This window comes from Triturus cristatus, chromosome 7, assembly GCF_964204655.1.
Source record: "Triturus cristatus chromosome 7, aTriCri1.1, whole genome shotgun sequence".
NCBI lineage: Eukaryota > Metazoa > Chordata > Amphibia > Caudata > Salamandridae > Triturus > Triturus cristatus.
Window position 1 is genome coordinate 1,422,447,835 of NC_140590.1, and position 26,627 is coordinate 1,422,474,461.

Genomic DNA, 26,627 nt, shown 5'->3' on the forward strand with positions numbered 1-26,627 from the left:
AGTCCAGTCTCCGCAGTGTTCGAGTCGAGTCCAGTCCGGTTCAAGTTCAGTTCAGTTTCCGAGGCCTTCCGTTTCCGAGCTACCCGGTGAGTACCATTACTGGGGAGGCTTTCTGACGTGCACATAGGTTGTGCCGGTCAAGACGGGTTTGGGTACACAAATCCGGTCTGCACTGTTTCAGCAGTGTATCTGTACTGTTTAGCAGTATATCAAGTATATAATTCAGAATGATTCAGTTAATGTCGAGTATTCTGTTTAGTGTTTTAAGTTCTCCTTAGATCGTCATCATTATTGACTGTTCAGGTAAATGTTAAATGTTAAATGTTTTAAGTACGTTCTGCATATTGTGGTATGAATGACTGTTCATTATCGTGTTTACTATATTAAGTTTGTTCAAAATCAAGTATCAGATCAGTTTTCAATATGCCGCTCTTTTCGAAATTAAGACAGATCACAACAAGAAAAGGGGTACTCGAAGAAGCCGTTCCTATTCCTCCTAGGGACACTCCAGGGTACTTCATGTATCATAAACATGGCTTAGATGCTATATTATTTCTTGATTTATGGGTAGACTACACCAAGGAATTACCAGAAAGTCAGAGGTGGCCCGCAGCGGGGACCTGGGATGCAGAGTGCATCATGAAAGTCGAGGAAGAGTTATGGAAAAGGAAAGTCAGACAGTCACAGAAAGATGCCGTTGAGTTATGGCGTAAAGAATCTCATAGACGTACAGAAAAAGCACTCCGACAGGAAGAGAAGAATAAAGAGAGTTCAAATAAAGTTCGAGAAAATCTATTAATTGAAGAAGGTATCCGAGTAAAATCAGAACAAGTAGACAGACAAAGAAATGCCCTTATGAATGGTATGTATCCCCTTCTGGCCGAAGGATTACCTAAGGCTACTCCAGAGATACCAAAAGACTTGCCAACCCCATTGTTTCCAATAAAGGTACATCCTAAGGGGCATCCTAGAACCGCAGAAGATGTTTTTCTTTCCTCATATTTAGATGACGCAGCTCCCGAGTATGCAAATTCCGCCCCACATAGACCGCCTGCCAGGGAGGTTCACCGCCAAGATCCAGTACCCGTATCTCTACAGCAACGAGTTCCGGCAAGCACATCTGTTTCTACATCTGTCCCTGCAGATACTTCTATAGCTGTGTCCACACCTATAGTTGCTGTATCGCGTTCAACAAATCCTTTCACGCCCGACACCCCAGACGGGGCTACGGGAGGTACTAGCAACACTTTTTCTACGCCACCCAGAATAAATAAACTTACCTTTCAAGAGTCAGCACATTCACGTACCCCCAAACTCATAAACGCCCGTACGCTTAAGGAACTTCTTGTAGATTGTAGAAATGACCCTGGCATCATTACGTATCAGACGAGCCGCGGTGTAAATAGGGAAGCTACCAAGAATGAATGCGCATCGAGATAAAATATACCATTTTGTTCAAACAGGGCGAGATTCTGAATGTATTAACAGAGCTATGGAATATCAGAAAGTGGAGATACAGGGGGAACTGTTACGTTTCCTCATAAATTGTGTGATCAGAAATCAAGACCGACCGGGGGTAGACCCGGAAGCAATGCAAATTCTTACCAGATGGAGTCAGAATATATCAGAAGGAAGACATGATAAGCAGAATTGTATAATAGCCATGTGCCGAAAGATCCGAAAAGAAATAGAACGCCTACACGAAGAAAGATTAGCGGTAGACCAGTTCGAACAAAACGAAGAAGAAGGATCAGGACTGCCCACAGGACAGTCAGACACTATAGCCTATGTAGGTAGAGGAAGATCTTGTAATAGTAATAGATGTCTTATTGACCCGTTACGTCCGATATATCCAGACAATAACAGGAGTTTCCCAACACCCATAGTCCATATAAGGTCTAACGAGCATTCGTTCCAAACAGCTGACAAATTACTCCGAGAACGAAGGGGTTATCATTTTCTCGATTCTATGGATGAACAAGAATTAGCCAGGTCAGCTGTCCATTGGGTTGACAGTCCCGGAAAGTACAGTGATGATACAGTAGCACGCACGTTTTTGAATCTCACCCCAGATGAACAGCGTTTAGCTGGAATTTATATGATTCAACAACTCCTTATACTATATCAGAGTCAGCATTCGGACCCTGGTCCCTTACCTGATATATTGACTGAATTACTCATGAATAGATGGAGAGGTTCAGGTACTAAATTAATTAAAGAAATACTAGAATCAAGAAAGCAATACATTCTTTTTGTATGTTCAGAACATGTTTTACTACCCATTAAGGAAAGAACCACGTATTACATGGACAGACAGAATCCTTTACGAGAAGTACACCCAATAAAGGGCGAGGACAATGAGTTTAAACGCGTATTTGTATACACGCCCATATCGAAAATAGAATTGTTAGAAATGAAGAAAGTGGTACCCAGTCATGACAAAGATCCAGCGGGTTTTCACCGAGAAATTAAAGACATGTTACTCATGGGAGAGTATACCTTTCCCGACATTATGACAATATTAAAGGTATTGATGCCTGCTGGCATTTATGAGAAACTCAGGGAAAAAGAGTGGGAGGTAGGAGACCAAAAGATAGAATGGTCAGTATTAGAAGCAGAAGAAAAGGCCCGAACTGCAGGAGCAGGGCTTGGGGATAAAACTAAAGCACTACCAGGTTTATTAGTACAGGTACTGCCACGTTTATTAACTACGAAAAAGGAAGATTGGGGTACAATTTCAGCCTGTAAACAGAAGCAAGATGAAGACACTAGTGATTACTATGCCCGATTTGAAAAATGTTTTGGTATAAATAGTGGCATAAAAGCAAGTAGCGAATCATACCCGCATCTGTTTGTAACAAAATTAGTAGAAAATGCCCTGCCCCAAGTAAAGAATAGAGTATTAAAATTCGAGAGTACCTGGCAAGGTAACACTCCATCACAAATGTTACAAATGTTACAGTACCATCACAATAGAATTAGAGAGGAACAAGAACATGAACACAGACGCATGAAAGACACGAAAATGAAAATGCTAGTTTCTCAGACAGTTCCAGCTGAAGGACATAAAAAGGGTATGACACATTCCGGTGATTCAGCAGGACCTGTAAAAGGGACATGCAATTATTGTAAAAAGCCAGGTCATTACGTACACGATTGTCCAGTTTTGAAACATAATATCGCCATAGGTAATACAAAAGAAAGACCACGGCCACCTAGACAGGATCAGAATGAACAAGGAGCCTCGCAGCACGCACAGTCCATGCCAGCTCCACCACAGTCTGTACAGTTTGTGCCAGCTGCACCAGCGCTACCTGTTGCTGCCACACAAACCACGACACGACAACTGTACCAGACCGCACAGTACGACTATCCTGATTACCAACGATACGCATGAACCAGCCTAGAGAGGGAAGTTGACTTACCCCTTATCGAGATCCCTGTAGATCAAGAAGGACCTTATGTATATAGTGAATTATTAGGCCAAGACAGAAAATTTTTACTCGATACAGGGGCAAGTCGAACAACTATAAAACGTAGTGAAGTTCCAGGGGCACCCCTCTCAGGCTCTCAGAATATTTCCCTTGGTTTTTCAGGAAAACCTATTGTTAATGAAGTGTCACAACCTCTTCCACTTACGATAGGACCTTTGACCCGAACTACAGATTTATTGCTTACTAAATCATGTCCAGAAAATCTGTTAGGAATAAAAACACTGAAAGCTCTAGGAGCTATAATATGTTGTTCTCCGGAAGGAGTAAGATTGTTTTTACGTGATTTTAAAGGTCACTATGTATCTAGAGACATGGATCCCCGACTGCAGACTTTACCTACACATCTATGGGCACAAGGCCCTACTGATGTTGGTTGCATGAATATTACACCATATCGAGTCACATTAAAGGCAGGAGTGGTACTACCACGAATGCGACAATACAAGTTACCCCCAGATGCTGTAGTGGCTTTGCTGCAAATCATTGACGAGCTCATTGCCCAAGGAGTAGTTGTGGAAACAGACTCCAATGTATGTAATTCACCAATAATTCCGATTCTTAAACGAACAGATCCAAAGGCCCCGCCAGTATATCGATTGGTTATTGATCTGCGCGAATTAAACAAGTGTATCGTGCCACAATTCCCTGTGGTCCCTGATATCTCGTCATTATTGGCAGCCATTGATTCCGAAGCAACATTCTTTACTGTAATTGATCTCAAGAATGCCTTTTTCAGCGTCCCAATAGATCCGGAAAGCCAATATTTGTTCGGATTTAGTTTAAATGGACGTAGCTTTAAATTCTCACGCGCACCTCAAGGATTTACAGAAAGCCCCAGCATCTATAGCCAAGCACTGAAACGAGAACTTGACAGTATCCACATGCCAGTTAACACTGCTCTGCTTCAATATGTCGATGATCTGCTGATCACCGCGAGAAGCGAACCCGAATGTGAGAAAGCATCACTGACAGTTTTACAATTTCTAGCTGAAAAGGGTCACAAGGTGTCCCCTTCTAAGCTGCAATTCTGTGTCCAGCGAGTTGTTTATCTTGGACACTCGCTGTCCAAGGAGGGAAGGCAGCTTACACCCGATCGCATTCAGTTAATAGCTAACATGCCAATACCCAAGACACAAAAGGAGGTACGGGCTTTCATAGGCCTCACTTCATACTGGAGGCAGTGGATCCCTCAGTATGCATTTCTAGCAAAATCGCTCATTCAGTTGACAACCCAGGAGGCAGCCACATCGACTGTTCTCCCTTGGACTCAGGAACATACACAAGCTTTTGAAAGCCTAAAGAAAGCTTTATGTCAAGCACCTGTTTTAGCAACACCATGTTACAATAAACAGTTTACACTCTTTGTTACAGAGCGCGAAGGTACTGCCTTGTCAGTACTCACACAGGAACAAGCAGGATCACACAAACCATGTGCTTATTTTTCTAGTACATTAGATCCCGTAGCTCAGGCTTTGCCTGCGTGCCTGAAATCAGTGGCAGCGACAGCTTTAGCAATAAGACAGAGCGACGCCATAGTGTTAGGACATCCATTGACAGTTCAAGTACCACACGCAGTAGAGGTTCTTGTAAATAGAACGCAAACACAACACTTGACTATTGCGCGACTTACAGGGTACGAACTTACATTGTTCCAGCCACATATAGAAATAAGACGCTGTAACACCTTGAATCCTGCCACACTTTTGCCAGTAATCGGAACAGACCCACTAGCTCATGACTGTATTGAAGTTATTACTATAACGACGAAACCCAGACAAGACTTAACCGATGTCCCATTGTCAGATCCAGACCTGACATTGTATGTAGATGGTTCATGTATGAGAACAAATACAGGAGAGTTAGTGGCTGCTTACGCAGTCACAACAGATACTGAAGTCATTGAAACAAATCGTATAAATACTTTGTCAGCTCAAGCCGCAGAGCTCATCGCTCTGACACAAGCCTGTATTCAAGCCACAAATAAAAAAGTCAACATATACACTGATTCACGTTATGCATTCGGAGTTGTACATGACTTCGGCGTGCTGTGGCGAGAGAGAGGTTATTTAACTTCCCACGGTGCCCACATTCAGCACGGACCCCTCATTCATGCCTTATTAGATGCGATACATCTACCGACTGCAATATCAATTATGAAATGTAAAGCTCATACGAAAGTCACTGATATCATTTCTCAAGGCAATGATCTAGCCGACAGAACAGCTAAACAGACTGCTCAAACACAAACATCCGACATGACAAAGACAATAGTCCCGACACATTGTATGACAGTTAAAGATCCTACTTTTGACGTAATTGACATCCAGACACATGCTACACCAGATGAAATAAAGAAATGGACCGAGTTAGGAGGGATCCAAACGGATCAAGGATGGATGATGAAGGAAAAGTCTGTGTGGTTCCTTCCTGATTCAATGGTCCAAGTTATAATTAACACTATACATAGTCCAGCACATCTAGGAGAAAAGGCTATGCTAGATAGCATTCAACACATTTGGTTCAATAAACATTTACGAGCAGCAGCCAAACAAAAGGTCCGTACCTGTATGATCTGTTGCCAGTTCAACCCAGGAAAAAGCGTTCCCGTAGAACAGGGTGGATTTCATCCTCCTGATCACCCTTTTGAAGTCCTCCAGATGGATTATATCCAGATGGAACGATGTCGAGGATTCAAATACGTTCTCGTAGTTGTTTGTGCTCTTTCCCGTTGGACGGAGGCATACCCGGTTTCAGATTACACTGCCCCGACTACTGCCAAACAGTTGGTTCGAGAATTCTTCCCACGATACGGTTTACCACGTGTTGTTCACTCAGATAACGGTCAGCCGTTCTCATCCGAATTAATGAAACATGTTTCACTTTTGTTAGGTTATCAGTGGAAATTCCACTGTGTCCGACACCCTGAGGCAGCAGGTCTCGTAGAAAGACATAATCAGACCCTGAAAATTAGATTGTCCAAAATATGCAGGGAGAAAGGTGTCGACTGGGTAGTAGCACTACCAGTTGCACTCTTTTACACGAGAATGGTAGCACACTCTCGAACAGGGCTATCCCCGTATGAAGTGATCTTCGGCAGACCACCAAATATGTGGGGGACGCCTATGCCACGAAAAATAACTGATATTGACTGTAATATGCTGACAGATTACTTGGCTTCCTTGATGTCTGCACTACAATCTTGTCGTTCACAGGTAGCTGCAGCTTTTCCCGACAACACTGAGGTGAAACCCCTTGACGTAGTTCCGGGGGACCTTGTTCTTGTGAGGAATTTCGACCGAAAGACTCAGCTGGAGCCCAGGTGGAAATCACCCAAGTTGGTCCTGCTCACCACAAGGACAGCCGTGAAGATCGAAGGCAGAAAAGGATGGGTGCATTCAAGTCATATCAAGAAATTTCATGGACTTCCTTCGGATGTGAATAGCCCACCTCGTGTGTCTTCACCCATTGACTCAAAACTACCTTTGACTGAGGCCAACAGTCAGGAACTTTATAAACTAAAACTCAGGCCTAAACCGTCGGACGATTTGATTGTTTAAGTCCTCTCCAAGGTGAAGCGGTTGAATCTGTCTCCGACATGTATCCCTTAGACCTGAATCATGGAAAATCGCGAAAAATGTTGAAACGACAGGCGTACTGTAAATCACTGCGTAGCCATTGCATAATGACGTTATTAATTTTGTTTTTCTTGAGTCTTTTAATAATTACTGCAAGTATATTGTTGCACATATATTATCCTATTTCTAGACATGTTTACAATGTTACTGCTGAACATTCTTTTAGTGAATTACCTCCGCTTGAGTTGTCTTATAGATTTGCGCTGCGCAATAACACTTTTATTCGTATGTTACATCATTCCCATCAGGTTAGCAATGCTACAGACTGCTGGGTCTGTGGCCGACTCCCCCCCTATCAGAACTATAAGGGAGTTTTGCCCCTCTTTCTCTATCCGTTCACACACAATGGCTCCTGTGGAGCATGGTTTAGTTTGATTAATTCCCTAGATTCGAATTCCGCAGTTTATCAAGACAACTGGGTATGGGGAAACCTGAACTTAGTTTTACTTAAGGTCTGCTACCCCAACAAGGAGGGACTTCCCCAGAGAACAGGAACTGATCTAGAAAATGAAGTGTATGGATTAGGTAATTTCACGCTTAACCTTATGATCCTAAATGTCGAATCCGAAGCTACTCCAATTTTGCCCGCTATGTCAATATTTCCAGTAAAGGGTGAACTATGTGTAAGGAAAAATGGTTCCATACATATGGGCCATAGTAAATGCACCACTGTAGTAGAATTTAGTGATCAAGGCAAGTCTACATTTAGAGCTTCTCGCCATTCTTATTTCATATGTGGTCAGACGGCATATGTACGTTTGCCTCTAGATTGGGATGGTACTTGCTACATTGGATTCCTTTTGCCACCTGTTTTTTTAGCTCCTCCTGATTATCACAGAAATATTCATTTAGTAAATAATAGAGTAAGGAGAGATCTCCCAATAGTAGATTACACTGAAACAGCATGGGAAAAATACACAGATTTCAATAAAGGTTTCTTTCCCTATATAGGTACAGTTACCAATAGTAAGCTGATACGTAGATTAACCAGAACCCTTGAAGCAGTAGTGAATGAAACTATTTCCGCTTTAGGCAATTTAACAGAAGAGCAGTCTGCTATGCGGATTGTTGTGCTTCAAAATCGTCTTGTCCTTGACGTCATCCTGGCTGATAGGGGCGGAGCTTGTAGGGTCATCGGATCAAGCTGTTGCATTTTCATACCAGAAAATTCGCCATCTGTATATAAGGCCATAACTCGCCTTCATAAGATTGTAAGCCAGATACACCAGAACCCAGGCACCTGGACTTGGTCCGGTTGGTTTTGGAGTGTATTATCTACCTTTGGATGGAAGGTCCTATCTTTCCTAGGTATTGGCCTTCTCATACTATTCAGTTGCTGTCTATGTCTACAATGTGGACCAGCGATCTGTGGTCTGTGTGCCACATCGTGTATTCCACCACCCGGATTTCATTCATCACGGAAGAAGAAAGAAGAACAAATGATGTTATATGAACAGATCAATGGATTGATGAAGATTGATATCTCAACGGGCAAGTAGGGGACAAGGAGGGAATGTGGAAATATGGATTTTTCTGATCAGTTATGTCCCCTATCTTGGACCCCAACGGTTCCATATATGTATCACAAGTACATGTATGTTCCCTCCAGTTCCAGTTATGAAGACGCAAACACATGTGCGTCCACCGTCAACATGTCCTCTGTCAGATCCGCCATGAATAGGCCGGATATTCCATTCCTAAGTATGAAAGGCCACCGGCTTTATATGGTTCACTTATGCCATTTTACAGTTCAGGCAAGTAGGCCCTGATTCTGTCATCAAACTCTTCTTGCCTTCTGCCTCTGAAAGCTCCAGTCTGAGCCTGCATCTGTGACCATGAACTTTGTCTCATTCTCTGCGCGGCTCACGGAGCCGACATCGGCCGGTTTGCCTGCCTGCCAAAAACTGTATTTCACCTTCGAGTTATCTGCTCCGTTCCCTGCCCAATGCATTCCTGTCTAGTAGTTTAAGTAAACATTCTTCCAGCTACCGAGCAAAGGGCCCGGCTTCTCTGTCTTTATGCAAGTAATTCATAGCCCTGTTACTATCGAAGATTCCTGCCCTCGCATCTAGTGTAGACACTTAGACGCTTGTGCACGCACACACAGTCAGTATAGAATAGATTTTGTCCAAGAGTCCTTCCTTTGTGGATAACATAGTTCTTTAAACATAGGATGTTAGATATGATTTGGGATTAGGTTGACTTGACCCCCCAGACTTCTTGTCTCCACATGTAGAGCTAAATGTCAAGTCCCCCTCACCCCCTAGTTGCACGTCAATCACACGTCATGCTGCTGCGCGCGCATCTATGCCAAGTATAATCTTATAGATCCACCTATATATGACATCATAACCAATTATGTTCCTTTTTACTCCTCATTACGCCCATTTTCGGTTACGCAGGTGAATCGTCATTTTCCTTATCAATTGTTACGCCTACCGCATCTATTTCATTGTAATGTATGTTCTATAAAAGTCATTTCTTGTCAATAATGTATGTACTTCACTTCCTGAACCTTCGTGGTGACGGAACTTGGAGCAACCGATTATAATCGATCATTGGAATAAAGCCCATTCCGAACCTCTAATACCACGGATTCTGCCTCTTATTTACTGAGCTATTTTATTATGTTTCCGTATCAAATTAAGTCCCGGTAATTAAATTATTTACCACACATCAAATGTTTCTTTTTGCATGTGTATATATAGATCTCGTGAATACACTTTCAGGTCTCTTAATCTTAACAATCCTTCCAATGGTTTACACTGGATCTATGAACGCCCTTGTCCTAAGTGGATTCTAAGTCTTTGTTGATATGGACTCTTGCATTCAATGGTTTCTTTATACAGTCACTCGTTATGGTGTTTGATATTGTCCTTCAATAAAATACTATTGTTTTCTCAGTGGTTTATGATTACCGTCCAACATCACCTTATGAGCTGTATAAGAACCGCTTCATGCTCCGTTGCTACTATGCGTACTAATTGGAACTAGCCAACTACTTTAACCTTGGCTTTTCTATCGCTGTTAACTATGAACGCCATGTTACTTCTACTAATGTATAACTAGTAGATGGCTGTTATCTCTTTGACAAACCAGTTACCCTCAGAGGAGTAGTTTTCCTCTTTTTGCCCTGCCTGTTACATTAGGGGGGTTTGCCCAGTAGTTGAAGTTCCCGATTATCAGTAGGTTTACATAATCGATTTCTAAGGGAGAAATGTGTTTTGGCAAAGATTGAGGGAAATGAGGCATGCAGCCTTAGTGGTCTGCATACCAGAGCACAAGTTAGGGAGGCAGCTAAGCAATCCAGTTTAATTGAAATTCTATTGACCACTAGAATATCAAAAGATACAAGATTAGAACACCTGAGGCGTTTCCTAATGTTTGCTGCTACATTTCCACCAATTTTGTCTGTAGATCGATTGGTTTGAAATAGATGATAATTTTCAGGAAAAGCAGCTAAGGTGTCAGGTGAGGATTCGGTCGTTGGCCAAGTTTCTGTTAGAAATGGGAGATCCATATTTTCAGAGTCTGATAATTGAAAAATTTTCAGTTAATGTTTGACCATAGATAGAAAACCATAAGCTAGTGGGCGAAGTTGGGGATCTCAGTTGGGGCAAAGATTGGTGGGGGGCAGTTTGTTTAGTCGGTTCAGTGGAAGGACTGTTTTGTTTAGTAGTCCTAGTTTTGATAGCTGAGACAAGGTTGAGCAGTCTAGTTGGTAGTCTACAGAGTGTTAGTCTGAGGTCTTCCGAGGTATCTGTGAGTTTTTAGGCATAACTAGCCCCGTCAGTCATGGACGGATGCAGACTGGCTTGCCTTTGGCGCACCTACTGCCGCATCCGTGCCACTGCGACCACTTAATGGGCTTGGAGCTCTAACAGGTTCCACCCCATTCTAACTGAGTGGTTCAACCTAACAAACCCGAGAAGATTTGGACACATCTTGGTTAGGAATAATCACAGTTCTAATGTCTTGAAATAGTTCATCATGTGCTTTATTTCTCATATTTTTGTAGTGACCATCAGTTTGAATGCTAGCTGCATGATCTTCCTCCTTTGCTTTAACCCTTTATATTCCTATAATAATGTGCATGATAATGGGCTTCTGCAGCCACTATGTCCCTACTACAAACTGCTAAGATATTTGAATCACAATTAATGGTTACACACTTTTGAAGCCTTTTGTGAACTCTATGCTCCGTGGTCTTGAATAATTACTCATGCGTTGATGTTCCCTTGTAGCATTTTATGTTTCCACAAATTATACATTCTTAAGCATACACGTTTGACTTTAATGATGTTCTTCTGTTTAAGCGTTAACTTGTGCACTCACTCGTTCCAGCATCATCACTGACACTTGCTTCAGCTTTTTGCTTAATAGTCTGTAAATCTCTCTTCATAGTAAAGAGGCTCCTGCACTGCCTGTGGTAAAATACTTGAGGAGCAGTATTGCTTTGCACGTTTTTTGCTGTGTCGTAACAGTGGAATGCAATTCTTTACTTGAGCTGCCTCTAGCAAAGTTTTACAATACGAGTAGTCCTGTGGGCTTGTCAGCGTAACTCCATGTTGGAAGTTTGACAATAAATGAGTTATACACTGGGGGTCAGAGGGATGGGATGTGCTTGTTTCAGTCTTCCTCATGATGCTGCATGGTCGTTCACCACCAGGTGTGGGAAAACAAATTAAAACACTTAGATTTTGCTTGATGTACTTAATATAGTCATAATTTCAATTATAATTTTGAATTTATATAATCACATTTCTAGAATTGTATTTTTTTTTTATAATAAAATTCTCAATAAAAATTATGTATACATGTCCATTTACATTAAGGTATCTTGGTAGTGGAGTGGTAACACAAAAGGCAAAGAGTTATGACTTGCTATCACATATTTTCCATCTCTAGGCATCCATATCTTGCCAATAAATCATATTAGAACCCAAGTGGTACCGATAACATGCTTGGCTCAAGGCCTACTAGGACCTCAATTGATAAAAGAAAATGTGGCCTATATCTCTATAATACTAGATTACTTAAACTGTCAAACGAGGGAATGGAATTAATGGACCCATCTTGAAGGAGAAATTATAAAAGCAAATGAAAAAGCTCAACAGCCCCAGGGCCAAACTGGTAAATTGCACAATTTTTTGTGTTTTACTCCACTATGACCTCCAAACCCCCCCCCCCCCCCTTTATTGAATCTATTCACACATTTTTTTCTAATACCAGCCAGGTCTCAGGTACTCCAGCAGAGGTTATTCCTAAGGAAAGGAAGGATGCAATGTTTTCCAAAAAACTACAGACCAATTTCAGTATTAAACTTGAACTGTAAGTTCTATGCAATGATACCCTCCACCAGATTATAAAAGTACATATATAATATAATACACCCATCTCAAGTTGGATTCTTAAAAATACATTATCCAATGATAATACAAGAATACTTTGCCACATCATTTAAAACGCCAAAACACTCTACACCCCAACAATAGCTATTACATTAGACACAGAAAAAAGAAATTGCTAAACTTCGTTCTCAAGAAATTCAACTTGGCTGAACTTATAAGAATGATAATGGTACTAATCTACAAACAGATTGCTAGGGTTAGAGCCGAAGGCACTATTTCCACCCCATTCCTGCTAGAACATGGAACCAGAAAAGGCTGCCCCCACCCCCCTTCTCAAGAGGTTCTCCTTACCAACCTGAGGGAAAACTGAGAAATATCAGGTGTCCAATTTGGAAAAAACACTATTAAACGACTGCCTACATAGACGACATCTTAGTTGTCACTAAAAACGCTCCCTCCTCTATTACCACTTAAATGTCATCAACCAAAATTTCCTTGGTCTTGGACTACTCAAACATAAATCTGAGGTTACATTTTTAAATCTGCATCGCAAAAAGATAATGGACGCAATGTTGAACATTGTCAAACATTCACCCCCCTAGTCACAGATCTGGGTTTTATCCATAGTTATTTTGCTCACCACGCCATTCCAGTTTGGACCCAGACGTGACCCTGTTCCCCATGGGAACAGTGCAGCCTGAACTGCCAGGCCAGGCCCTCCCTGGACCGTAAAACAAGCACCCAGGGACCGGTTTCAGGCATCACCCTTATATAACCTAATCTCTAAAGAAATTTTAGGGGACTCAGGTCTTGCATGGCAACAGAATTATATCACATATTTAGGGTAGTATTTACCAAAAATCTCATCTACATCCTCAAACACCATGAAGCGATTACCCTCAAAAAGATTAAGGCATTACTAAAAGATTGGTCACCCACATTGATTTCCTGGTGGGGGAAGAGCTGAAACTCTGAAAATAATGACCCCAACTTATCAATTATCTAAATAGTACGCTTGCGCTGACAATCTCTGAAGACTACCCCCCCCCCGTAGAACTGATATAATATTTAACAAATTCTTACGGCAAAATAAGAAAACAAGAATCTGACTTAAATTCCATATACCTAGAGATATGGATGGTATTGGCCTTCCTAGCTTCAAGAATTACCAAGCTGCCTTCCTTTTCAAACAAGTAGAACTAACAAAGATGCCAATGCTGACGAATAATTTGAGATATTTAGCCGTAGAAGAAAGGAAAAAACAACTACGGACGTACTACTGAATAGTATTTAATCGCAAAGAATCTGTTTTTTACAATGATTTCATTTATCACAAAAACATGATCTGGACACACAGACGTAATGAAGACAAATATACTCAAAAAAAAGAATTGAGGGACAACAATTAATACAATCAAAAAGTGAAACTCTACTGTCCTAATGACAGAGGTCCAGCTCTAACAAACAATCTTACACCACTCCTCATTCACACACACAACTCATACAAACAATACAGTTTAGTCACCCTTTGGTTCTAATTGTAAACACAAAAGGTGTCTCCGTCCATAACAACTTGGAGCGAGATCCGCTAAATAAGGTGTGCACAAACGTATATTCAATTTGTTAGGTTTGACATTGTTTTAAGGCTGCATAAAATCAAAACACCAGAAGCGGACTTGAAGTACATGTGACTGGAGAACAAAGGAAGAAGGTCTACGCGTTTCGAACCCCGTTAGTTTTAAGATGGGGTTCTCATCAGGACCATAGCACCAGCGAATGGTGGGATGCTAGTACCCTTTCAGGATTTCAGCAGAGGGATACTCGTAGTAGGATGAGGCCGAGAAGAAAGATGGATGATAAGAAGAAGATAAGAAGAAGTCCGTCGGGAACAGGAAGCTTCCTGTTCCCGACGGACTTCTTAGACGCCGGAACCTAGCCACGAATTAGTTTCGCCGCTTTCAACTTGTGACAGAAAACGCTGCACGTCCATCTGGCACACTACATGTGAGGAATCGCTCCACTTCCAACTTAGAGCACGGGTCAAATTTCATCTTGTGACCTCCACCTTGACGGATTGACTCCACACGTCTTTATCATCCATCTTTCTTCTCGGGCTCATCCTACTACGAGTATCCCTCTGCTGAAATCCTGAAAGGGTACTAGCATCCCACCTTTCGCCGGTGCTATGGTCCTGATGAGAACCCCATCTTAAAACTAACGGGGTTCGAAACGCGTAGACCTTCTTCCTTTGTTCTCCAGTCACATGTACTTCAAGTCCGCCTCTGGTGTTTTGATTTTATGCAGCCTTAAAACAATGTCAAACCTAACAAATTGAATATACGTTTGTGCACACCTTATTTAGCGGGTCTCACTCCCAAGTTGTTATGGACGGAGACACCTTTTGTGTTTACAATTAGAACCAAAGGGTGACTAAACTGTATTGTTTGTATGAGTTGTGTGTGTGAATGAGGAGTGGTGTAAGATTCTTTGTTAGAGCTGGACCTCTGTCATTAGGACAGTAGAGTTTCACTTTTTGATTGTATTAATTGTTGTCCCTCAATTCTTTTTTTTTTTTTTTTTGTGTATATTTGTCTTCATTACGTCTGTGTGTCCAGATCATGTTTTTTGTGATAAATGAAATCATTGTAAAAAACAGATTCTTTGCGATTAAATACTATTCAGTAGTACGTCCGTAGTTGTTTTTTTCTTTCTTCTACAGCTAAATATCTCAAATTATTCGTCAGCATTGGCATCTTTGTTAGTTCTACTTGTTTATCGGCTCAGCCTTGCTGACTGGAGCCACACCCATTCTTGTTTTGAAAAAAATTCCTTTTCAAACAAGGCAACAAATAGTTTGCTAACGAGGTAGACTACATAGCAGTATGGATTGAATTGACTTTAGTAGAAGACAGACCCATTATTACCTATCGGCCGATGAAAAATTCCCAAATCCTCCGCACTTTAAATACATCATAACACAAAAAATGCTTTATTAAGAATGAACTACCTCTGATATAAGAATCAGAAATTCCAATTTGGCTTCCCTTTGGCACAACCCGAAATTGTAACTTGACGGAAAACCAATTCAATGGGATGATTGGTCGAGGAAAGTTATTAACCAAGTTTAACACCAGTAAACTGCACCGCTCTACTCCACTTCTCCAGCCTCCAAAAATGTTCTCTATAAAATATCTTAGACCTCTACAAGTTTCTAAAACTAAAGCTACAGCTATCTTAACCCCTTCGGTGCTCATGACGGAACGGTTCCGTCATGAGCCACGGTTGAGCTGTGCTCATGACGGAACCGTTCCGTCATGACCACGCCCGCGCAAGATTCCGTCAGCACAGCGGCGGAATCTGCGCAGCATGGAAGGGGTTAAGTACTCCGACTTGATTAAGGATACATTTTAATCCTTACTTCTTTCCAACTTAAGTAAGTCTAGCCACATACTCTCCATGGCCTCCAAGCTGCTCTCACCAAAATCTACTAAACACCTACAAAATTAACAAAATTGGGAGTCAGAAATACACCAAAGCAACATGAACTTTGACTGGAACAAAATTTACAAATCTCCGTTCACTAATAAAGTAATACCAATGATATCTCAGATTAAATTCCTGCTCATCAACAGATCCTTTAGGATTAAAAAAAAACCACTGCAAACTCAAGCTAAGACGGGACCCCAATTGCTGGTACTGCAGTGAATATAAGAGGGACCTATCACATATGCTCTTCTATTTCCCCCACATTGCAAACATACTAGAAGAATATCAGTGACTTCATTAAAAACATTCTGGGCTTGATCCAATAGCAATCTATAGACCTAATGCTAATATTAGCTTGTAAACTCATTAGCTCTAATTGGAAGAATACTAGTATTGTGTTTCACATGTGGCGAGATTGGCTCTCATTCCTCAGAGGAGCAGACAACTCTCACCTTGCCGTTCCAAGAAACCCATGTGGATCTCGGTTGATACTACTGTTCTTTACACCAAACTACCTTCAAATAACTACTCCTTCACTTCATCTCGTTGCAACAATAGTTTGTGTTGATCACTCCAACCTAATTATTTTCCATTTGCCGATAAAATCATTTTGAAGCGGTTAGGTAATTAGCTTACTCTCGTTCGTTAATATGAGAACTTAACTGCTTACTGTTCTGTTGAACTGTGTGCTGTAAAGATGAGGTTTGTATATTGTACCTGTAACACAACCTATATGTACCGATTTGCTCTGGTTTTCCGTATGACTTTTTTTTCCCTCTTCTTTTTCTTTTTTTTTTTTTTTCTTCTTTCCTCTCTTCCTATTTGGTCTGTTGCTGTTTTGCTCATTCAATTTTGTTTGCGATATCAACTCCATGTTTATGCACAACAACTGGTCTTTTTTGTTATCACACTGTCTCACTTGGTTGATTATGCAAATAACTGATAAAAGTATTTGAACAAAAAAATAATAGTGTCCCACAATGTGGTTGTTGCGTAGTGCTCCACAAAGTAGTGGAGTCAATGTATACGGTGTAGAGTAGGCATTCAAGGTTTATCTTCATGAAACGTTTATCTTGAGGCGAATATACCAACCTAGCAGGTCCATTACCACAAGTGAAATTTTTCTCCTGTGGACAGCTAATAATGCAGGTATATAACTTGAAGTAAATTGAATCAAAAGTCCAACTTTTTGCTCATAAACTGTTTTACCTTATACCTTTCAGGATTTCAAATCATTTGAACCAAATGACTTTTATGTGAAGAACACTACATGGGATGATGTAGGATTATGGGATCCTACTCTTACTAAAAATCAGGTTTGTAATGTTCCCTTTTTATTTGCTACAGTTTCATTGTTTGAAATTGGTTCTCAGTAAAAGGTTGCTTTTATTTGCTGGCGTTGCTGTTCATAGTGCATTCACTTCTGAAAGTATCCATGCTACGAACTAAATTATCCATGATTTTGCTACTCTGATGCATGTTATTATAACAGAGTTCAGGACCCCCAATAAGCAGGTACATAAAGTGTAAGGAATATTTTAATTATTCCCTTCTCTACCCTTAACACCAACCTTATTATCAACTCCTACAATTTTTAATATTCCATGGCTCCTTTACCTTTTACACCCTAATAATCTATCAAAGCATATCTTGGTTAAATCATCAAATAACAAAAGTGCACACACATGCTTAATTGAAAATATTAAATACTAAATAATCACTATAACCTAGTAAATTCAACAATAACCGCTATCCCCATCAAAGAATACATTAATTTTATTTAACCAGTCACCAGAATCTGTCTATTTTTAAGCCCTAATTAATCAGCAGCCCACAGCATGTCAGAGGAGTGGCTAACATTTGGAAATCTAAACGACCACTAAAATGGTCTTGTTTTTAAGAAGATAGATTAGTACAGATTTGGAAAACTCACAAAAAGTGTATCACGGTTTGGACTGAACTGCTAACAGATGGCCACAGGATTGAAGAAACATCAGGTGCCCACCTTTCAAAAAAGATGTGGTGTGCAATGCTCATTCTAAATCTTAATATATTTCACTCAAGCAAATTGGAATCAAATCCTAAGTATGACTAGGCCCAAAGTGGTTTTAAGAATACCACATAACTTTACTCTCAATTTCTTTTACTCCATTGCCCAGATCTTGTTTGAACTCACTATCTTCCAGGGGTCAGATGCAGCTTAGGTAGCCCTCAATTGTTAAGTACATCATACATATGTATGAATTCATGCATCCAGTCTAGGATGATCTCACAGTTCAAATGGACATTCAGATTAGACAACACAGATCATCACAAGAAGCACCAATATTACTACTACTTCCGGGTAATAGACTTATGATAAAAAAAATGTAAGTTACTTCGATAGAAGCCCAGTCCACTTCTGAACATCTTTTTCCCCACTTGTAAGTTAGTGCCTTGGACTCCTGCACTATAAGTTGTAAGGGATACACACTTGAGTTAATATTTATCATGCATTTACAGGTGTTAAATAATTGAATGACACAATTAATCACTGTCCCAAAGACTGGAATAATCTTAAGTCTCCTGGACTGTAACAAGTAAGTTAACCTCTTATTGTTATCAAATGATGTACCTAAATTCTAATGGATACTTCTAACCACAGATTACTCATCTTGTGAAGATCCTTAATTGCCAGACTGTATCAGGAAAACTGTAGCAGTGGGGCGTGCGCATGCCGATAGGTGGCATCATGCTACTCCGTGCCAACCGCTTTTACCTTCTGAAGTGGCAAGCAGAGTTTCATGTAACAACCCCCACCCATGCATGCTGGTGTTACTTATTCCCCCCTTCACTCGCTGATCCAGAGCTCCACTACGCCCCTTCATTCTGTTAAGAGATTTTTCATTTAAAAAAATCCAGTCTGCAAGGGGTTGTCTCCCTCTAAAACTACATGGTTAAAACTTGTAGAAACTGTCAAATATAGAGGTCTCTGAATGATCCTCCATACAAGGTGTGCCTTTGGTATTTGGGTGTCGCAGGACTTCAAGGCTTGCAACCACAGTGTCCAGATGAATCCAGTAGATATCAGAGAGCACTAAACCAAGCTCTGCATGGTAAAGCTTTGCAAGGGTCTATGCAGGTCCCATTCCAGAAAAACTCAAGATTGCAAATCCTCACCAGATCTTTGTTGCATTTGAAGTCTTAAGGAAAGTCTAATTAAAAAAAATAAGTCCAAGCAAGTCGCGGCCCCATCTGGCTGCTCTCATCCTCCTGTGAAAATGCAGTGGTTTTGTCTCTCTTGGTCTGGTTCCACCGAGGAGCTGATTCCATCCTTAGTCCTGATGCACCACAAATTCCAGGTCTGCCACAGACATCATAGGTAATCAAAGGCCTTAGGGAGACCATGCTGCAGATGTTCAACATACCTCCGGCTCCTTCTGGTGTGCCATTGGGCCCTAAGGATTTGCAGGAGTCTCCGATCAGAGCACTGTTGTCGGATCCGTCCTGGGCACAGTCTATGGCTATGATCATTGAACCCACTTAGGGTTTCACCTCAAAGTTGGTGTCAACTCTGCACTGTAATCTGGGCCATTCCCTTGAATGTCAATGGCACTGTAGGTGGGGCTGCAACCTATTATAGTATCCAACTCAGTCACGACGCTGCCAGAGGCCACATGGTGCACATAAATCCGTCGGAGAGACACTATTCCGCTGCTGCACAACGTGCACAGACACCAAACCATCTTTTTGGCCCAGACTCCGACCAGAGCCAGCCATATAGAAATGACAATAGAGGAGATAGTATAGATTTTCGATCTGATGAAGTCAGTTGGTACATGGACCTACAAGATGCCACTGTTTTGGATAGTGTGGCTGTTAACTGGATTGGTTTCCCTAACTGAGCCAGTGATGAAGAAAAGAAAGTATTTATTTCACAACGGAGAATAGAAGGGCAGTTGCCTTTCTTGACCTCCTAACTGTGGTGGTAAAAACAGATGTGTTCATGGAGGTCCTTCAACCTGGCCAGTAATTAACGGAAATTCCCCTCCCCTTCATCGTAGCTCTCATTGTTAAGCATTTGGGACAAAACCATGGACTTGACCCCTCTGGTCAATCGACAAGCCACTTGTTGTCGTAGACCTGTACGAGGCCACTTGGATTTCTTGAACGAACATTCAACTCCTGAAAGTTTGGTGGTGCAGGCATCCACCAGCAGAGTTGAACCTTAAGACATTTCTGACTACCCCTGCTGACAGGGTGTCCAAACATATTGAAACTTTTGGTGAACAATTGTTTTCCTCAGCCAGCCTTGCCTTGAGGTCGGTCAGTGCCCGTTGCCTACTTGGGCGCTACACATGTGCTGCTGTGGTAAATGTCTGGTATGATCTTGGCAGCAGTCCTTGAAGTCTTGTAGGCTTCTGTGGCCCAAACTATTCAAGATGGGCCTTTTTTGTCATCTGCTTCAGCAAATACACCACAGAGTGTGGTGCTCCACTGTATTTCATGAATGAGAGCCATAGGTTTCTCCTGGGCCATCCAGGATGCCTTGATGGACATGCCCGTAGACAGTTCCCACCTGCTATGCCATGGTAGACTTTTTGGGCCTTTCGAATCTAGGTGGCAATCTCTCCAACCGTTCCGCCCTTTCTGTGGATATGCCTACAGCTTGGCTTATCAAACGCATCGGGCCCAACTGTCCTGCACATAAGGCCTCCTAGGCCTTTTGAGGTTAGCACTGTGGGCCCCACAGACCACGACCAGGCCATCAAGGATGGTGTATGTCCGAAACCCAACCCATCCAGCTACTATCTCAAATCTCTATAGTGCGCACTTAGCCGCACACAGCCAACCGGTAGGAAGCATGGTCAGCCACTTTTTCCTGGGGTAGCATTACATTACATCCAACAGTTGGGACCTCTAAAATGTCCAACAGACCCCTACCGTTCCCTTTAGACCCACCACAACTGTCATCTGTCCGGAGCTTTCTCCTCCTGTCTGTTTTGCTTCTGGCGGTGCAGGCCGTTTTGATTTAAAGAGCCACAGAGATGGTAGTAGCCTCTAAAGTAGGGACTGAATTTCACTTCTTCTTAATTCATTATGCCTTAAGGCCTAGGCCTTCATCCTATTTTGGATCTTCGCCCTCTCAACACTTAACCGCGAAAGGACAAATTTAAGATGCTCACGTTGACCTGGGATTCTTTCTCCCCCGATCCTGCAGATTGTGGTGGCACTGAAACTACAGAATACCTACTTTCACTTTTTTTCCTACAGGCCCCATAGATGCTACCTGCTGTTCAAGGTGGGCCACGGGCACTTTCAGTTTGTATTGCTCCCTTTCGGGCTCACCAGTGCCACTTGGGTATTAACAAAAGTGATGGCAGTAGTTACTGCCAATATTCGGAAGTTGAGGGTAAAAGTCTTTCCCTACCTCAACACCTGGTTTTGGAAAGCAAGCGCACCACAGTTGGTCATGGACCACCTCGAGGCAATAGCAAACCTCTTGACATCATTAGGGTTCTCGCTCAGCCTGCCGAAGTCACACCTGATTCCTACAGATAGCTCCCCTTAACCTGAGCCATCCTGTATATGGTGCATTTTCAAGCATTTCCTGTGGAATTAGCCCAGTACATTCATGCTATGATCCTGATATTGCAATCTCTGTCCTGGGGCTCAATGGCTTCATGATCTGCTAGCCTCCTCTGTAGTGAGACCTGAAGTCTCAGTGGATTCAGCACCTAGGGAACCTGTCAGATTCCATCTAGGTGTAGGAGGAGACTGCACAATATCTACAGTGGTGGCTGCTCAACCGCAATTGGACTAGTGATAGACTCCTCTCCCTAACCCACTCAGAGTTGACGGTGGTGATGGACCATCAATATTGGGTTGGGGTATTTCCCTGGTGCTACACCACTTGGGAGGATATTTAAATGCCAGGGCGACACTCTGCTGACGACAACTTGCAGATTATGAAGGGCATTTAAAACCAGATGTGGCACAGGGCATCTTCTGCAATGGGGAGAACCCTAGCTTGACCTCTTTCCCACTGCTGAGAACCAGTAATATCCATGCTTTTACGTACTGGAGTTCCCAAAAGGGCTATTTCATGGAGATAAATTCTGCCTAGCTTGGTTCTTGGAACTCGTGTGACTCCTGCCACCACTTCTTCTGGCCCTAGTTCTAAAGATAATCGGGAACAACTGGGCCCAAGTCATCTGAGTGGATCTAGATTTGGCCAGGAGAGTGTTGTTTTTGATTTTTTTTTTTCCTGAGCGTCTGTCTTCCGATCAGGCTGCTGCTTTTGGAAGATAGTCTGTCGCAGCAGCAGGACAGAGACTTTCATTGAGGCCGGCGTACCATGCACCCCCGTGCATGCAGATTGAGCGGCGATAGTTGCTCCTGTGACCTCCCTTACAGAGTAGTTAATGTTCTCCTGGCAGCCAGATGCCCTTCTGCACAAATCTGTGTATGCGTGTGCCGGGATATGTTTGTGGCTTGGTGCAGTACCTGCCAAACGGACCTGTTGTAGGCAGCCTGTCAGATGTATTGTTGTTTTGTGTTTGGCCTAGCAAGCATTTGCTGCTGGCATTGTAATAGATTTGTCAGCTCTTCCGCATTTTTACATTTACTGAGCTAGCCGCCCATGTTTAAATCACCGGTTGTGATGCATTTCCTTAAAGATTTGAAGCATATGTTTCCCCCTAAGCCCTTTGTAATGCCATATTGGAACTTAATTTGGGTTCTCACTTTTCTCCTGTGTACCTCTTTTGAGCCAATGCAGTTATCCATTGCTCCTCCTCACATTAAAAATGGTCTTCCTAGTTGCAACAACATTCATTCACCTCTCTCGTTCCAGGACCCTTAAACTGTATTTTTCTCAGATAAACTGGTTTTAAGTAATCAATGTTACTACCAAAGGAAGTGACCCTTTTTCAAGTTCGACAGCCATCACTCTCCTGACCATCTTTGCTTTGGCTCATCCCTCATTTGAGGAAGAGACTCCCGTCGGTTGAACCCCAAATGAGCACAGAGTTTTTATATTGACCCATCGTTTTGAACGGTCTTGCAGGACATTCTTCTGCTTCTAAATTCGGGAGATTTCATGGCTACTCTAAACCTAGAGGATGCCTATTTCCATGTTCCCATTCTTCCATCGCACAGGAAATTCCTCCACTTTACGGCAGACAGGAGCCACTATCAGTTCAAGGTTCTCCCCTTCGGGCTCAGATTGGCACCAAGGGTCTTTACAAAATGTCTAGCTCCTTTAGCGGTCTTCCTCAGAAGACCTGACTTTTTCCCTTGCGTCTCAGTAGGGAGTAGTGTAGCTGGGTTTAGAATATTACATCTCCTAATGTCAATGTGACTGGTAAAAAGAGTGAGCTCATAACCTGTAAGTCGTGCACTGGTAAGGTGTTGTGTCTTGGTGTTGTTGAGCAAGGTATCTACTGCATGTGGGACCATTAAGGTCAAGGGTGAAGACATAACAATACCTGCGCTCTGGTGGACCATTAGTGCAGCAGCAGCAGTTGCGTGTAAACATCCAGGGAGGGCTCGGGCTACTGGGTCAAGTGTAGCCGAGAAATAAGCACAAGGGCGATGTTTGTCTCCAAAAATCTGAGTTAAGGCCGTGCACGCGCAGCCATGTGTCTCATGGACAAAAATAAAAAATTGTTTGCCATAGTCTGGGGTGCTTAACACTGGAGCTGTACATAAGGCATCTTTGAAAGTCTGAAAGTCAGGCACATGTTCAGTTGTCCATGGAAAACCTCTTTCTGGCATATCTTTAGTAGTGAGAGCTAAAAGAGGTTTGACAATGGCCGAGAAGTTAGGGATCCATTGTCTGCAATAGGAAGTAAGGCCTATAAAGGCACGTACTTGTTTCTGTGTCAAAGGGGGAGGCATGGAGGTAATAAGGGACACTCAGTCAGCGGTAAGTTGTCTTCCCTCCTTCGAGAGGAGGTGGCCGAGGTAGGTCACTTTCTCTCGACAAAATTGCAATTTGTTCAAGGAAACCTTATGATTGTGGGAGGCAAGGTGGTGAAGCAGACGTACTGTTGCTTGTTCACAAAGTTTAGCAGAAGTGGCTGCAATTAAGAGGTCATCTACATATTGCAACAGAGTGGCTCCTGCTGGGAGCGTCATGGAGTCCAACTGATTCTTGAGAGCCTGACTATAGATACTGGGGCTTTCAGTAAAACCTTGGGGGGCACGGCAGAACCGGAAGCTCCGCCCTCCAAGGGAGAAACCAAAAAGATGTCTACTGTCCGGATGTATGGGAATGCTGAAAAACGCATTCTTTAGGTCAATAACAGAAAAATGAGTGGCGGTTGCTGGGACCATGGTCAAGAGGGCTGTGATATCGGCGACAACGGGATACTGTGAGACCGTAATTTTGTTTAGAGCCCGCAGATCGATGACAAATCAATAGATTTTGGGGCTGCGGGAGAGGGATCAATACATTTTTTAAGAACTGGAATAATTAGGCTGTTACACTCATTACCACGCGTCTCCTCAACTACTCCGGTCTTCACCAGATCTGAAATTATAGAGAATAGGGCAGTCTCACCTTCCTGGGGAAGGTGATACTGGTGAAGCCGGGGCAGTTGGGCACCTTGCTGGATACGGACAGTATGCGGAGAAATGTCGAGGTCCTACATCAGTGTCAGAAGTGGCCCAAAGTGATGAGGGTAAGGTCTGCAGAACGGGAGGGAGGGGTCCAGAGAGGAACATAGTGGCGGGGGAATCTGGTGATATGGTAAGGGACACACCATCAGGACTACAAGAAATGGTAGCATGTAAAGCCTTTAACAAATCCATACCCAACAAATTTTCACTACATCCGGTTGTGAGAATCAAAGGAGCATCCACATGAGCTGGACCGAGATCCAGCGGGAGAGGCTTAGAGACGGGGTTGGTGACAGGGACCCCAGAAAAACCCACGGAGACATTGAGAGAGCCAGAAAGGGGTGCCTCCGGTATCAAGGTGTGCGCAACAGAGGATCTAGTAGCCCCGGTGTCTATGAGAAACTTCTTTTTATCCCCTGCAACTGACATCCGGACATAAGGACCTCGCTGATCCACAGGAATAGGCACTCTTACATTACCCCTTTCCTGGCTTTCCTATGGCTGGTAGAAACCTGTCTCATCGGTCTCATCATAATCATCGTTAAAGTAGGTCCTAGTGGCCTCATACCCATTGTCAAATCTGTTAACTGTACCCTGGGGCGGACCCATACGGGGTCGAACATTAGATCTGGTGCACGCCTCTGCCTAGGATGTCCCATATTTCCTTCCCTTTGGGTTCGGGGCCTAGTTTTTCCTGACTGAATATTTTAGGCTAATACCGGGCATTCACTAGCCCAGTGGCCATAAGCCTTACAGTAGGCACACTGGTCTTTATCAACGGGACCTGCCGAACTTATGGACCTCTGTAAAGGAGACTGAAGGGGGCGCTGGGGCAGCCTCTGGAACTGGTCCGAAGGCGGACCTTGGCCTCTAGCATTTTGTCCCCGGGGTGGATAAGCTTGTTGTAACAAAACTTTCGTTTTAAGATCCTTGTTCTTCCTAACCTCTTTGTCTTTATCTTCATTCTCTCTAATCTCATGATATTGGGCCATGGCAAGGATGCCTGCCATAGTCTGAGCTGACCACGTACTCGCAACCTTCTTAAGGCGGGCCAAGAGATCCGGTAATAAATTAGATAAAAATGTATCACTAAATACTGAACCCGAGCCAGGGGCTCTAGGGTCTAATCCACTGTGACTTTTGTACTCCGTTTCGAAGCGGGTGAAAAAATGAGCAACAGACTCATCCTTATGTTGTTTACATACATTTATCTTATCCCAATTAACAGCTATTTCGGGCAAAAGGGTCTTCATGAGTTGTAACAGATGGCCTGGGAGAGCCAGAATAGCCGGATCAGGCTTAGTCCCTCCCTCTCTGTCATTCTCCACCCTCTCAAAGTCGGTCCAGTCGCCATGCAAAGCGGCATTATGGTTGGCATGGCGTATTTTGTCCCATATGTCGGGTGATACTACTGACCCGAACAATAAGTCGATATCCTCTAAGGTAAGGACACCAGAGGAAACAATCTGACCTAATTCCTGATAGTAAAGAGCTGGATTCTTACGGGGATCTGGTAATTGGGATTTCAATTGAAGAACATCCGCTCTTTTCCATGGGACATGCACCCACATCCTATGCCAGTGGGCTGGGGCTGCTCCAACACCCTGGTTATTGGCGGGCACTGCAGAGATAAAGACGGGAGCTGTCTCTCTCATAGGCATGGCTTTGTCATTCGGAGGTGGCGGAAAAGCCGTTGTGTCTCTGAATGCAATCATGGTAACAAGGGCTTCATGCATATCATCTCCCTGAACATGACCCTTGGCAATAGTTAGTTTTAAATCCATCAGTCCCCGGGGAGTATCTATGAACAATGCTTCGTATCTTTTCATTATAAGTGTGCACATATACTCGGCCATGTCTGTTTGTTGTATGGCCGTCCATTGTCTAAACGTCGGCCAGATATCTTTAACGCCATAAATATTACCATTATTTATCCAAAGTGCACATTGTTTTCGCATAGCGTCCCTTTCACTACCCCCAGCGAGTTCAGCAGACCTCAAAGACTCCTTTCTAGGGGTACAGAAGAATCCAAACGGGGTATTTGGGCATAAGAGAGG

The 26,627-nt window shown here is 42.8% G+C and overlaps 1 protein-coding gene across 1 annotated transcript in view; it reads left to right on the top strand.

Annotated features, from left to right (window-relative positions):
* Positions 1-26,627, top strand: part of ADNP (activity dependent neuroprotector homeobox) — a 198,655-nt gene that overhangs the window by 118,361 nt on the left and 53,667 nt on the right. The window contains exon 3 of the mRNA XM_085619145.1: positions 17,190-17,282. Coding sequence (XP_085475271.1) covers positions 17,190-17,282 — 93 coding nt within the window. The remainder of the gene's footprint in view (positions 1-17,189; positions 17,283-26,627) is intronic.